At 35.8% G+C, this 16,515-nt stretch overlaps 1 protein-coding gene across 1 annotated transcript; it reads left to right on the forward strand.

Annotated features, from left to right (window-relative positions):
- The first annotated feature begins 1,336 nt into the window (after positions 1 to 1,336).
- LOC113532059 (pendrin-like) lies at positions 1,337 to 16,448 on the forward strand. Its single transcript, XM_026923168.3, has 21 exons — positions 1,337 to 1,566; positions 2,780 to 2,916; positions 3,071 to 3,210; positions 3,306 to 3,416; positions 3,554 to 3,744; positions 4,611 to 4,775; positions 5,532 to 5,684; positions 5,824 to 5,906; positions 6,084 to 6,231; positions 6,433 to 6,546; positions 6,895 to 6,972; positions 7,379 to 7,474; positions 8,106 to 8,212; positions 8,369 to 8,438; positions 8,573 to 8,665; positions 8,776 to 8,871; positions 10,045 to 10,302; positions 12,919 to 12,973; positions 13,305 to 13,450; positions 15,121 to 15,198; positions 15,369 to 16,448. The coding sequence occupies exons 2-21, from the start codon at positions 2,792 to 2,794 to the stop codon at positions 15,390 to 15,392; spliced, it is 2,331 nt and encodes a 776-aa protein (XP_026778969.3). The 5' UTR covers positions 1,337 to 1,566; positions 2,780 to 2,791; the 3' UTR covers positions 15,393 to 16,448.
- The last annotated feature ends 67 nt before the right edge of the window (positions 16,449 to 16,515 follow it).

The raw sequence follows: 16,515 nt of genomic DNA on the forward strand, positions 1-16,515 counted from the left end.
TTATGAAAGTGGGAGTTAATTGGAGGACCCGGAGGAATCCCACATGGACATGGCGAGAACAAATAAACAGTAACCTGAGCTCAGGATCGAACCTGAAACCTTGGAACTGTGAGACAGCTGCTAGAATACATGCGTTTCTATAATTTCATAGTCAGTTTTTAATCAGATTGAGGAATTCATTTCAAGAGGGATTTTTGCAAAGGGATTTTGTGACTTAGTTTTATAAAAAGACAAAACTACTTCCCTTTATAGAACTGTCACCTTTTTTTCTTTAGTAATAGTCTTAATATGTAAATGTTCCATGTCACATTACTTACACAGTTAACATTAACAGGCTGGCTAGGTACTTAACTAACTAACTAACTGCTTTAAGGGAGGTTTGTTTTTCTTCACAGATGTGTGCTTTTCTGACATCTGACAAAATCAAATTCCGTTAACTTTCTTCTTCTGATCATTTTAATTGGAAAAAAACTTCGCTAGCTAAAATAATTAGTCCCCCCCCCCCCCCCCCCCCCCCCCCACACACACACACACACACACAAATCCCCCCCACAAAGTTAATAATAATAAATACCCCAACCTCTCTGTTGTTTGAAACTAAAGTTTGAACATTTATAACAAATTGACCGCTGGTCATAGTTGTATATAATAAATATGTGTGACATTGGTTTGATCCAGTTTAGTATAGTTTGATATAATAGATTTAGATAGTGGAAAAAATATTGTATTATTATGACTTATACCCCTATTTTTGTGTAAGCATTTCCTCATTGGAACAGCTTACCCACAAACATGAAAAGCTCTGCAAATAGAACTAAATAGCATAGAACGCATATACTAGGAAACTGCCACATGTCGAGAAAGAACAACACAAAGATCCCTACTAGGAAACAGAGCACACTGCAAGTCATCCCGTCTTCAAGAGTTAAAAATGAAGATTCATCATTACATGGCATTATATATAATGCTACTAATGCCAATATACTACTAAATAGTACTTAAAGTTTCATGGTATTATATTATGTTTTATATGTATGAAGTCTACAATTTTAATAAAAACACAATCTTGCTAACTTTATCTGACTGTCTAGTACTTATCTAGTATGCTAGTATGACTAGTATGACTTAACTAGTATGCTAATAAAATGCAAAAGCAGCAATATTTCAATGTAGTTTTAAAAACTGATTTCAGAAAATGTTTACTTGAAAAGATGTAAAGAATGACACTCATTGACAGCCATCTTTATTGCTTCCTCTCAAGTCGACACCTCCCACGACCCAACTCATCTTATAAATAAACGCAAAAGCCAGGTATACAGATGATGTTTAGAGAGAACAAGAGGTCGAGAGAGAGAGAGAGAGAGAGAGAGGACACTGAGAAGAGAAGAAGGAGGATGAAATAAGATAATAAAAAGAAGAACAGGAACAAGAACAAGGGAGTGAAGCTGCATTTATAGAAAAATATGGAATCTGACACTGAATACATTTGCAAGTAAATTTAATTCAAGTCATGAGTGATTAACAATTTCTCAAGCAGATGTAAGAAGTTCAGATTTGAATTGCCAGGTAAGGATTATAAAATGGTATACATTCTACTGACAAAATGTGATAGCTGTAAATCATATTAGTGACTGAAGCTGGTATAAAGTGAATACATTAATGTAGTAAGTTGATTTGAAAGTAGTATACACTATGTAAGGAATTAAACACTCTGGGATGCGCTGTGATAGGAAAATAATTACCATGCCGATGTTGATTATTTCCTTATATGAGCATGCTCTGAAGTGTTTAATTCCTCTTATACCACACCAATTTGCAAACTGTTATTTAAAAAATGTATTAATGAACTACATGTCATGCATTTAACCTTTTGCATTCACATTTAATGATGTGGAACGAGTTAGTTTCTATTACCACTGATGTTATTACAGCAAAAAAAAAAGTAATTCTCTCATCAGCATCTCTCTTTTCTCTCTCTCTTAAAGTTAATAATACAATAAAACGCATTTTGTCATGTTACAAAAAAAATGCAAAGTGGAAAACTTAAAGGAACTGCTTTATTTCTGGAACAAAGCGTTGACACTGGAGACTCCTTTCATAAATATTAAATAATTTATATCATTACAGAAATTTATTTCATTACAGAAAGCTTCAACATATCAATGATTATACAGCATATAGTACAGTATATTATAGTATATTATACAGTATAATATATAGTTTTATTTGTTATGTTAAATAACAGCATTTTTTAAAAAAAAATCTGCCTTAGAATATGTGTGTCCACCATGCAAAGTCCTGTGAACGAATAGAAAGAATAACATTAAAATGAGTTAATTAATGTAAACCTTGTAGCTTGTAGTTTCAAAACTGCTGTTATAGAAAATTAATCAACACCTTCATCAGATTTGAGTGTTCACCAGCTCTAGGGTGTAAAGCTTTTTACAGGATGAAAGCATCAGTGGGATTTCCAAATGTGGAAAAAGCAAGTTTGTTTAACTTTGTATACAAACCTTTTTATTCGTCCTTTTTGTTCTTACCTTCCTTTTTTGATTTCCTCAACTTTTGGCATGGGTTGATAGAAGTGGATTTTTGGTTTTTAACCTGTTTCTAACTCTTAAATGAACTTTTAAATAAACGAGCCCACAAAGTACAATGTTCTCCTCATTATTAGACACTCTTGCATTCTGTGTAAAAAGCTGTGTGTTTGAAAAAAAAAAAAGCAGTGAGCATTGCAAAAGTGAGCACTATGAACAAAAAAATCTACCATTTAAAACAGGTTATCTTCAAGATGGACAGCCAGAACCAGTATCATGTATCTCGGCCCATCTACTCCACACGTGCCTTTGAACATGTCAATGAAAAGCAAGTCAGACAGACGAAGAGCCTCAAGGAAAGGCTCAGAAATTCCTGCAGGTTAGTCTCTTTCAAATTCTTAATGAATCACATAACCATAGTTGCTTGATTTACTTTCAAAAATCTGTAAAAACTCTTTATCATGTGCAGGGTTAATTACCATGACAATTCATGCCTTGCCTTAACACACTCATGTGTAATTGACTCATTACAGTTGCTCTGGTAAACGGGTTGTGCGGCTGATTAAGGGGTTTTTCCCAATCCTTGACTGGCTCCCAACATACCAACTCAGGCAATGGCTTCCTGGTGACATTGTATCAGGAATCACTACGGGAATGGTGTGTGCTCTGCAAGGTGAGCTTTTTTCTGGGAAAATAATTAGTTTCATCTCTAGTTTTTATAGTGTTTCTCAAAGGCATTACAATTTTTTTTTTTTTTTTTTTTTTTAGGTTTGGCCTACTCACTGCTGGTGAATGTCGGTCCGGTATACGGACTTTATGCTGCTTTCTTCCCAATCCTCTCCTACTTCATTTTGGGCACCTCTAGACACCTATCTGTAGGTAGGGCTCTCTTCAACACTGAATAATGCTGAATTCATGATGTCTGGGGCTTTTTAAAATATAAGAACAATGTAATTTCTTTAATAATAAGACACATTTTGATCTAACAAGTACATTCCCTATCTGATTCTGGGCAGGTCCATTTCCAGTCACCTGTCTTATGATGGGATCAGTGGTGTTGAATCTTACTCCTGATGAACTGTTCATGAAACCAGGGAATGGGACAAGTGTGAATGGGACGGCAGCAATGGTGCTAAATGTTGCTGAAAGAGATGCAAAAAGAGTGGCATTATCCATCTCCATGACAGTGCTGATTGGACTGTTTCAGGTATAGTTGTCCTAAAATAAAGGAAAATTTGCTCCCACTAGTCTCAGTCTGAAACACTCTTCCCACTGGCCACAGAGTGTCTGATATACAGTACTGTGCAAAAGTCTTAGGCACGTGCAAAGAAATGCTGTAGAGCAAAGATGCCTTCAGAAATAACGAAATTAAATGTTTCTACATTAAAAAAAATTACTTTGACTTTGACTGTCACACTTGCTTCTTGTTTTTGCAGCGAAACCCAGCAGCCTTCATTATGTTTTTATTTGAAAAGTGTCTCTTATGGAATCTGCTGCTTTCTTTACTGACATACAAACATTTTTCTGTAACATTTAATTCTGTGCTGGAAAACTAATGTTTGGAATCTAAAATGTTTTTGTACTGAATCAATAATGTAGAAGTCATAAAATAAAAATCTGTAACAAAGTTTGTACTAAAAAACATAGGGTGCCTAAGACTTGTGCACAGTACTGTATTTTGTACATTTTTCTGGTCAAATGCTTCATAATCTTGAAGGCTGTAATCTGATTGGCTAGCAACACTTCTGTGTAAATGCATTTGTGTGTATGGACACTTCCATATACTGAAAAACTTTTCCAGCTTATCGGGGCAAGATGTAGTCAGTGGATTGAAAAAAAAATCAGGGCTTCATATCTTCAAAAATTATTCAAATGTTGTTGAAGAAGTTAGTAATAAATGTGGTTGGCTGTTTGCAATGTCAATCAATTGACTTCTTCCTGTCAAAATACATAGATCTGAAAAGAGAAAACAAGGCACAGTGAAACTAGGAGCAGTCACTACTGAAGCACTGTCTCCTTGCTGATGTAAATATCTCTATAATTAATTTATTTATTTATTCATTTATTTTCCAGGTGGGAATGGGTGTGGTCCAGGTGGGTTTCTTGGTGCGTTATCTATCTGACCCACTGGTAGGAGGCTTCACTACAGCAGCTGCTCTGCATGTAGTAGTCTCTCAGCTCAAACTGATTTTTAATGTTCCCACTGGGAACTACAATGATGTCCTGTCTCTTTTTTATGTGAGTATGTAACACAACAAGCATTACCCATCCTTGATCATTATCAGTGAATAGCATTACATGCTCTAAATGACTTTCACTTTATTCAGACTTATTAAGGTTTCTTATTGCTTTTCAGTAATTTTAAATTAGGACAGATTTCCAGTCAATTCAATTATTCTATAATTGCATAATGCAAAGGGGTCAGTGACATGACATACATTTTTTGTCCAATGTAATAAAAACATGACGTACGTATATCCCATTATTCTACAATATCCCCTTTATATGAATAAAATTTCAGTGCATCAAAATTAAATACATTTTTTAGTAATTTTTGCCTACCAAAATCTAAAAACGTCAGGTGGTGCGACAATCTGACCATATGTCCAGATTAAGTAAATGTTAAAAATGTAGTCAGATCAAATATATATATAGTATATATGTAGTGTTTTAACAACTTTTTTCTTTCTTTTAATGAAAAATTGAATGTTAAAAAATGCTTCCAACTTGGCCATATGTATAAAACATTATAAGAAAAGAATTTACAGTATCATATGCAATGCAGGCAAGAAAAAGTGTAATTTATACACATTTTCTCTAATCATAAATATAATATAAAATATAATATTTTCAATTATTCAGTACGTGTGGTTGTACTGAAACATTTTTAGGTGGTGAAATTTTAAACACCTTTTTCGTCACTGACCCAAATGCATTTCGACTTTTGAAAAACTCTTATAACTGAATGTTTTCCCATTTGTGATTTATTGTTAGACTATTGGGGACATATTTAAAAACATTAAGAAATCCAACATGGTTGACCTGATCGCTGGAGTACTGACTATCATTGTGGTAATGCTTGTAAAAGAGTTCAACGCCAAATATCAGAAAAAGCTTCCAGTGCCTATCCCCATTGAAGTGATAGTGGTAGGTATCTGCTTTATTTAACTTTTGTAAAACATACTTTTCCTCTCAAAATCTATAGTAAATCTTTATTAAAGGACTGAATGGTGTATCTGTGTTTCTCACGCTTCAGCTCTGCTATGCCTCTGTTTTTCTCTATTAGACAATTATTGATGCAGGAGTTTCTTATGCAGTGGACCTGAGCGGCAATTACGGTTCTGGCATTGTTCGATCTATCCCAAGAGGGTGAGAATAAAACTTTCTGTAGCATAGAACATGCAAAGGATCTGAAAGTGTGAACATTGTATCATAAAAAAATACATAGCTTTTTTATTGCTGGTGCAAAATGTAAAACATAAGATCACATTTGTTGTGTGTGTGCATGCGTGTGTGTGTGTGTGTGTGTGTGTGTGTATTCAATAGATTTATTCCACCTCAAGCCCCAGATGCATCACTCTTTAGCAGTTTTGTGGGCGCAAGCTTTTCCACAGCAGTGGTGTCTTATGCCATAGCAATATCAGTAGCTAAAGTCTATGCAGCAAAACATGACCTCGTAGTTGATGGAAATCAGGTATGTGTGTGTTTGGGAGTGATTATGAGCTACAAATTCAGGTTGGCGTGGAATTCTTTTGCTCCCTATGATATAAGATAGATAGCTGACCACTATCACTTGCTAGAACAGAGATAAGCGAGTGGAGGAGAACATAACGTCCTATTACTCTCTGCTCCTGCAACAGATTTTAAACAGCTTTTTTGCTTTTTTTCCCAACAGGAATTGATAGCCTTTGGAATCAGCAACATTTTCTGTGGCTGTTTCGGTGGCTTTGTGGCCACCACTGCTCTCTCACGTACAGCGATACAGGAGAGTACAGGAGGCAAAACTCAGGTACAGACACACATGTTTGTCTTACTGTCCTTGACAGGACCCTCCATTGACATAATGCAGCTAATTAATGTAATGCCAACACCTAACCCTAACCCTAAACCTAAACCTAACCCAAACCCCAGTAACCAAAAAGAAAAGCTGCATTTTTTGTTTAGTCATGTTTTCTTCATGAGGTACCTCTTCTTGTGGGGAAGTTTGTTCACTAACAAGATATAAAAACAACATAGAGAGCATAGAAAAAAGAACATAATATACACTCAAACATATACATGTAGTAATCACTGGACACTGCATACAAATTTCACATAACGCATACAGACTTTTTATTGTGACTGTGTTGAAACGCAGATAGCAGGGATAATTTCGGCTCTGCTGGTGCTGATAGTGATCGTGGCTCTTGGGCCTCTACTTCAGCCTCTACAGAAGGTATGTCAAAGAGCTGCAGAACATATAATAAGAGGGTTTCATGCTCAGATTTTATATAGCAGTCTCCTATAACAGACATGAACAATGCTTGTTCTACATTTTCAATACTGTTTTATAACTTAAAAAGGATATGGAGTCTTTACTGGGCCTGAGTCTTTTACTTTTTTGCTACTTTGTTTAAGCTAGAACAGTGGTATTCAACTAAAATCTGTAGGTCCATAACCACATAAACACATGTGAACCTCAACTATAAGTATATGTAGTGTACTGTTGGATAACCAGCCACCTGAAGAGACTTGCTGAATCTGCCCACATCTGTAAAAAATAACATGCAGTCAAAATGAAGTGAACTAATACAAGAACGCCTCTAACACTTTATCTTCTGTTCTCCTTCATAAACTTCCAGTCAGTGCTGGGGGGCATCGTTGTTGCCAATCTGAAAGGCATGTTTATGCAGGTGCATGATGTGCCCATACTATGGAGGAAGAACAGGACTGATTGCGTAAGTAATCATAGTGACACACATTCAAAGCCAACAAAGGCCAACCTTTGTAACTATTCGTACAACAAGTGAAATCCAACCACATTATCCTTACTGGAAATAGTAAGAATTCTCATGAGATCAGATTCCACCAAGAATTATGAACATAACAAGTTACAAGTGAAAACAAGTGAAATGGAAGCACCACTCATTGACATTGACTCATTCATTCATTCATCGCCAGTAACCTTTTCATCCTGGTCAGGGTGGAGGTGGATTCAGGAATACGTGGTGTGAGGTGGGAATACATACTGGATGGGACGCCAATCCAATTTCAGGACCCACACTCATTCACATCTAGGGGCAATTTAGAGTGGCAAATCCACCTGTATTTAGGAGGAGGGAGGAAACCACAAACTCAGAAGAAACCCACACAGACATGTGGAAACTCTGCACAGACAGTAACCTGAGCTCAGGATCGAATAGAAAACAGAACATTTTCATGGTCAACTGTTTAAAAAAAAAAAATCAAATCACGTACACATTCTTTTTGGATCTAGTAATCAGGATGGACAAGACAGACAAAATTCCCTTATTCAGTAGATGTGCAATGTAATGAATACATACTGATCATATACTTATATTCTCACAGATTATCTGGGTGTTTACATTCATCGCCTGCATCCTGCTGGGGCTGGATATCGGTTTACTGGCTGGCGTAGTGTTTGAGCTTGGCACCGTGGTTATCAGGACACAATTGTAAGTAGACCTAGCCCCTTATTAATGCCATTTTCTGACATGCTATATAAGGCTGGAGTGTGAATCTTTCCACCAAGATTCAGTATTATAAACAATTAGAAATTAATGTTATGACGGAAAGTATATGGAATAAATCTGTCATTTCTGTCATGTCAGCCCATCTTGTTCAACATTTGGAAATATACCCAGCACAGACATCTACAAGAATATGAAAGACTATAAAAATGTAAGAAATAAAATATCATTCCATGTAATGTTATACCCTATGCTTCGTCAATCAAACATTTCTTTCATCTTTTATTAACAAAAAATGTTGAATTTGTCTAATTGTCTTTGTTTGATCATAAATGTTCCTCTCAGATTGTCGAGTGTCCTGGAGCAAAGATTTTCAAGTGCACTGCACCAATTTATTTTGCCAACATTGATTACCTGAAAGACCGGATAAAGCATATAGTAAGTTCTGCACATGTCTGTGTGTATTTCTTAATTACAAGAGCTGCTTGATATTTTTTTGTTGTAAACATTCTTGCTGCACTGATAACATTTTAACTGTTCACGGCCAGGTGGGATTTGATGCAGTGCAAGTGTTTAAGAAAAGGAACAAAGCATTAAAGAAGATTCACAGTCTAATCAAGAAGGGGAAGCTTAAAGTCACAAAGGTACACAAACAAAACAGAACACACTGGATCTAACATTTACAAGCACTATGGAAGCATGTTCTGGTGACATTCAAATAAGAATAACAAGAAGATACAGTAGAATTATAATGTTTGCGCTCTAAAACCTAATAATAATAATAATAATAATAATAATAATAATAATAATTTTATTTATATAGAACCTTTCCTACATTAAAAATGCAGCTCAAAGTGCTTTACAGTGTGAATTAAAAAACAGAAATGAAGAAACCAAAAATAAAATAGTAATCTAGGCAAATAATAATAATGAATTAAATAATAGCAGGGACAGAAAGAAGAAAATATTTAGACATAAAAAATATGAAAATATAAATATCTCAGGCTATCAAGGGCACAGACTCAAAGAAACTCGACAGCTGAAGACTGGAAAAAAAAGACCAGGGGATTTCTTTTTCTAATCTTCGGCTGTCCAGTTTGGGTGAGTCTGTGCCCGTGTCAGCGTGGTCTTTTGCTGTTGTAGCTCATCCACCTCAAGGTTCGATGTTTTGGGCATGCTGAGATGCTTTTCTGCTCACCATGGTTGTAAAGAGTGATTATATGAGTTACTGTATCCTTCCTGTCATTTTGAAACAATCTGGCCATTTTCCTCTGACCCGTCTCATCTACAAGGCGTTTCCACCCACAGAACTGTTCAGTGTTTTTTGTTTTTCGCACCATTCTGTGTAAACTCTAGAGATTTTTGTGTGTGAAATTCCCAGGAGATCAGCAGTTTCTGAAATACTCAAACCAGCCCATCTGGCATCATACATCCATACCGTGATCAAAGTCACAGAGATCACACTTTTTCTTCATTCTGATGTTTGATGTGAACATTAACTGAAGCCGTATCTGATTTTATGCATTGTGTTGCTGCCACATGATTGGCTGATTGGATAGCTGCATGAATGTGCATGTGTACAGGTGTTCCTGTAATGTGCCAGTTTATTTATTTATTTTTTGAACATTTCATCATTCTGATTAAAAAAAAACCAGACATAGATGGAGCCTGATGAAAGTGTATTGGAAATGTGTTCCAGATTTTGGTGCATAAAAAGAATTTTTAATTATTAAAAAAGAATTAACAAAAGAATTTTTAATTAATGAACTCTGATGTTGGAAAATTTTTTCTCTTCACCCATCACATGTCTGTTGCAGAATGGCCTGGTGCCAGTGGAACAACTGGGTGTGATCAATGAGGGGTTTGAGAATGAGCGAGACCCTGAGCAGGTGGAAGGTGGACCACAGGAAGTGGAGGATGGAGCTCGACCAGACGTGGATGTGGAGGTGCAAGTGGACTGGACATCTGCACTGCCTGTCAACGTCACAGTCCCCAAAGTCGACATCCACAGCTTGGTGATGGACTTCACTGCCGTTTCCTTCCTGGATGTGATGGCTGCAAAGTCCCTCAAACTGGTGGGTGTGCATTCAAGTTGTTAAGTGAGTCTTGCCAAGGTACAGATAACTATGATGAATTTCCTGGTTACACAATTGCACTTTTGACCAAGTAGTACACAGTTATAGAAGGGAATTATTTATAATCGCACTATCCGGTGACACCCAGATAAGGATGGAATTCCCTTTTGAGTCTAGTTCCTCTCAAAGTTTCTTCCTCATTTCGTCTCAGGGAGATTTTCCTCACCACCCTCGCCTCTGGCTTGCTCATTAGGGATACATTTAAAATTTATATCCTGAATTTTTCTGTAAAGCTGCAAAAAAACAATGCTTAATTGTTAAAAGTGCAATGCAAATAAAATTGAATTGAATACAGGATAGCTTAAACTCAAATGTACTTAAAAGGGATATTTGAGAGTATTGCAGAGTTCTAAGCAGAGCCATGTGAGCATGATGATCTTTCTAAATCATTTCTTTCAGTTTTTTGCAGCTTGAATAATTGCACCAAAATAGCAATATTTATAATAACATTTAAAGAATTCTTGAAACTCTAACTGAAAACCCACCACAACTAAAGACTTTGGGATTAGGTCTTGCAAAAGGCTATAGGATTTAAAAGGGTGTTTTCTGTAACCAGCACAGGCCTTATAGTGATGATAAAGTTTTGCTTTTTTTGCTCCAACAAGTTACTACACAGAATGTTGTTGTTCCTTATTCGGCTGCTTCCTTTAGGGGTCGCTGCAGCAGATCATTGGTGTGTGTATATTTTTGATTTGGCACAGTTTTGTGCCGGTTACCTTTCCTGACACAACCCTCCCTGGTTTTATTGGAGCTTGGGACTGGCACTGAGTGCACACTGTTGCACACAACCCCCGTGGCTGGGGTTGGTTCCCTGACCAGGAAGTGAACCAGGGCTGCAGCGATGATTGCGCTGTGGCCTAACAACTAGTCCTCCAGGGACCCATTTTACTCCACAGAATATTTTCTTTAAAGGTGCAACAGTCGATTTTTTTTATTTCTTACTACTACAGATAACCTGGAAAATATGTTTAATGTGCTAAAAATGTTTACGCATCAGCACAAGTATATTATGTAGTTGAGAAAACTCATTTGGAAAAGTGCTTGTCTATGTTTCCATGGGCCTCCTGTCAGTCTTATAATAGCCACTGCTCAACTCCACTCCATTTCAATGTTTTTGGAATTAAATTTGGAATTATCTTCTGCTAAACTGGATATAAAAAGTCTATACACCCCTGTTAAATTAGCATGTTTTTGTGACGTAAAATATGAAACCAAGATAAATCAGATCTTTTTTCACTTTTAATGTGATATATCAACCAACAAATATGAAGGAAAAAGCAAGTAAGTAATGTTTTAGGAAAAAAATAGACAAAATGTACAATAACCTGGTTGCATAAGTGGGCATTCTCTTTAACTAATACGTTGTTAATGCACCTTTTATAATACAGCACTCAGTCTTTTTGAGTAAGAGTCTACCAGCTTAGCTCATCTTAATTTAATTCCACTCTTCCTTGGAAAAATGCTCCAGATCTATCAAATCAGGATGGGATTTCCTGTGCACAGCCCTCTTCACATCATTCCACAGGTTTTTGATAGGATTTAGATCTGGGCTCTGACTGGGCCATTCCAAAATGTTGATCTTCTTCTTCTGAAGACGTTCCTCTGTTGACTTGTATTTGTGCTTCGTGTCATTATCGAGATGGATGGCGAAACTTTTCTTCATCTTCAGCTGTTTAACAGAGGCCTTCAGGTTTTGTGCCAAAATAGATAAATATTTGGAGCTATCCACGATTCCCTCTTTCTTGACTACAGCCCCACTCCCAGCTGAGGAGCAGCTCCATGATACTGCCACCACCATGCTTCATCGTGGGTATGGTGTTCTTTGGATGATAAGCTGTCTTGTTTTTGCATCAAACATATCTTTTAGAATTATAGCCAAAACGTTCTACCTTGGTCTAATCAGACCATATCACATTGTACCATCTACATGGTTTAGGGTGATTATATATATATGTTCCTAAAACATTTCGTTTTTATTTCATTTTTGTTTTGCTGAATTTTTTACATCACAAAAACAAAATTTTAACAGGGGTGTGTTTATTGTTTTGTTTATTGTTTTGTTTTATCTATGAAAGAGGACCGATAATGCCAACTCTAATATTTGGTTTAGGTGTCAGGGTCCCCTATCAAGCATCTGTTAGCATAATGTCAGCTAGGTATTTATCTACTTGTGAGGTAATGTTATCTCCCCTAATGCGGTACAACAAACATTATCATTTAGCAGCTATTTCTAAATAACAAAGTAAGACAATGCCCTTAATACACATATTTGAATGTGATGCCATGACAATGCTAACTCTAATTGGCCACTGTGGGCATGTCTTTGTGTAAATGGGTAAGAAATGAGGCTAATGTTGTTGAGTTTCTACAGCTAGAGCTCCACTATTGACTAATCTTGACTAATGCACCTTAAAGTCATTTAGTGTAGGTCTGCATTTGTGCCATGGCTGGATTCGGTGAATATGCTGTTTTACTGTGTTTTTTTAATATTTATATTAGATCATCATAGGAATTTATATCAGTCAACATTTCATTAAGTCTCTTTATTCTTTACAGATCATAAAGGAATTTTTACGCATCGGAGTCAATGTATATATTGCTGGCTGTGATGGTATGTACTGGTATATTGGTATATTGCACTCTTAGAAAATAGGTTTCCTCAAAGATTTCTTTTTGAATAGTTAATGGTACATGGTTCTGCCTTGGAACCTTCTGTGATAGGGAAAGTCCTGGTTGTAAATGCACGTTTTAAGGGTTTCCACAGCTGAAATTAGTATTCTGCTATTTTAAAAATACATTCTGTAACACTCTGACTAAATCACAGTGATTCCTAGTTTAAAAAAAAAATACATAAACAAAGAATAGGAGAATTTAAGAATAATATTAAGAATAAAGAATAAAATCTGACTTAACTTATTCTTAACAAACACTTCATATTATAGATGAGATTATCATGAAGATGGAGTCCATGGGCTTCTTTGATGAAATGGTGCACAGAGGCATGCTCTTCCTCTCTGTCCACGATGCTATTCTCTACATCAAGATGGAAACTGCTAGTGATATCACAGAAGACCCGATGATAGACAAGGTGCGTATTAATGACAGATTCAGTTTGGAAATGCTTCAGTTAGGAACATTTGTATTGGATTTATAAATGATGCTCAAATTTTAACTACCAAGGAATTTCTTTCTACTAGACAACAAAAGGTATAAATAGTCTGAACACTACTAAGTGCCAAAAGCTAAAGCTAAACCTAAATCCTTCTGTGATATTGTAGTTGTAGTCTTTCATTTTCCATTATGAGAACAAAATTTGAAAATGCATCAAGCACTTTCCACAAACAACTTAGAGAAATGCGATTAAACATAGTTGTATTCACTATAACTTCTCCAAATACCCCCTTTTTTTTTTCGAATGACACCAAGAACATTCATTCTGTTTTGGAAATAAACTGAACTGTTTCCAGATTTTGCAAAATTTAATAGTTAGTGCCAAGTGTCTATTCATATCAAAAGCTTTGCTTAACAACTATCCCTGATTTGTAGGGATCTGATTGTGCAGTGACTCCTAGCTAAAAAGCAGGTCTAGTTCTGTTAAACCCAACATGCTGGTGTGTGGGTTTAATGATGTTCGCAGTGTCTGAGGCCAGTGTCATGTTTGACAATGTGCTAAATACAGCTCAGGCCACAGAAACATAAACACATGCAAGATAGGGAGACATGTCGCAGTGCAATATTAACAATGTAAAGGAGAGAATCACCTATATTTAAAAGGAAGCAAGAGAGACACATGCATGTTCTTTTACATTTTTATCAAGGAAAACGTGCATGCAAATTCAAACGAGGGAGGTGTCACTCTTGTGGAATTGTGATTGGGCACACAGTGAGGCCAGGAGCCTATCATAATCAGGAACACAGGAGCCACCTGTATTTATATCCAGAAATGTCACACCTGTCAGTAAAAAAACTGCTTATATACACACAAAGGCCTTGTGATCACTGGACTATATAGGTTCTTTAAACCACATACGTCTAACGCAGGGGATCCCAAACTTTTTGTGCAAATGACCCCAAGCAGCCATTATGAATTTTTTGCAGTGCAAGTTTTGACCACCCTACATTTGTCAAAATTCCAGATTCATAAATGAGGACTATTATTACTATTATTAAATTTTTTTAAAAATTGTATAATGTCAGTAACTTACGTGTAACGTAAGTGACCAAAAATCAAATTCCTTGCACTGTCCATTCTAGTGTGAAGGGTGAACTTGCTTTCAAGGGTGACCTTTTCAAAAAGTCAGGAGGTATTCCCTACTTGCTTGAGATTAAAAAAAAAACTCTATCTGTGAACCTCTATCTTACTTGTCCATTGACCAAGTATGAAATAAAAACTAATATTTGTTATAGATTTATCCACCCCAGTGTTATGATTGCTATAAGGCTGTATGGGTGAAAATGCTTTGCTAGTTTAAAAAAATGGGGGTGTGTTAACCAGATTTTGTGATTACTTCTAGTCAAAAAGAGGCAATATTTCTGCTTAACCCATGGGATAGTAAAAGCAGACAAGGTGGAACATACCTGCTATAACAGGTGGTCCCCCAGTAACAACTTTACTTATTGTGTTTAGTTAATAATTACCCAAAACAACGTCACTTTTTTATAGTCAATGGTTTTCACAATATTACTTATGTAATATATTTACAATATAGTTAATGTTTTATGTTTAAATCGATTGCCTCATTCTCTTCCAATGCCCAGATCTCACAGCTACAGGATGACAAAGAACCTTTCAGTGAAGATGAAGACTTGATTGAGACCTATGACAACCAGCACTTGGTGAGTGCCTCAATTCGTTGTTATGGAATTAAACAAATCAATAAAGTAGACCATACAATAATTTTTAATATTTACTGAAATTCTTATAACATGACTAATAAAAAGTACTTCATGCTAAGAACCTACTGTATCTGTTTTAGTAGAAGTAACTCTTTCTGCTTTATCTATAGGCTATCCATGGACTCTCAAGCTAAGCCTGAACTCATGCTTTTTTTGGACGTAGAAAAAAGCTAACAAGGTCTTCCAACCAAAGATCACAGGAAATAAATTCAGATGACTGAATATGTTTGTTTATCATCTGCAAAGTATTTACCACTACACATTTATCTCTGGTCTAAAAGGGTTTTCAGGGGAGAATCACCATTAACCCTTTAAATTCTCTACTTACTTATTAGTCTTAAAGCATATTATTCAGTAAGTCCTATGAATTATTCCATAACTACAGTGAAACTAATAAAAAGAATATGCATATAAATGGTAGACCCATATATAAGTCCTGGGAGGTCAAAAGTGTTAATGAGGCTTAATGTGACATAATTTGCTTAGGCAGTTTCTTATAATCTTACTGTTTCTGTAAGCACTGTCTCAGTACGTAACCTGATGTGTACTGAAATTTCAGCTGTACCTGAGACTGTTAGTCATGAAGTTGGTACTGTTTAATATTTAAGAAAAATTAAGGAATTGTTTCAGCACAGTACAATGACACACTGCATCAAGCACTTTGAAGTATTTACAGCACTTCCTTACTTTCACTCCCTCTCTCTGTGGGAATCCCTTTCTTTCTTTTATACTGCATAACATGCAACATTCAGAACGTGCACTGCATTTCTCCCTATAATATTTATTACTACCAAGCATAAGTTATATCATTATTCACTTTAATCTATTCAATAATTTCCCTGATTTTAATATATTATTTTTTTGTCCTCCATAGACTTTCATTCTGCCATACTTGGTTTAGTTTTTAAATGCAGTCAAGCAGGATATAATTTCAGACATTTACCTTTATGTCTAAATACTTTCTCACTCATTTTGCTATTATTACATTCTTTTTTTTTGTCCTGCACTATGTAAACTTACAAGAAAATGGAAAAAATTACACCAACAAAATCATCTATTTTCCAGCTGTCTTAGAGTTCTGCTTCTCTTGTCTTTATTTTATAATAATGTTATATCCAATATAATGTATTGTCAATGTATTCAATATTCTTCCTGTTATTGTAATTTCAAATACAACTAATTTTGCTGCATCCCCAAATTAGTGGGTAGCCATCCTATTTCCATTATTTCTACCTTTAATCTGTGTAGGAAAAAATA

The sequence above is a fragment of the Pangasianodon hypophthalmus genome, chromosome 18 (genome assembly GCF_027358585.1).
Source record: "Pangasianodon hypophthalmus isolate fPanHyp1 chromosome 18, fPanHyp1.pri, whole genome shotgun sequence".
Classification (NCBI taxonomy): Eukaryota; Metazoa; Chordata; class Actinopteri; order Siluriformes; family Pangasiidae; genus Pangasianodon; species Pangasianodon hypophthalmus.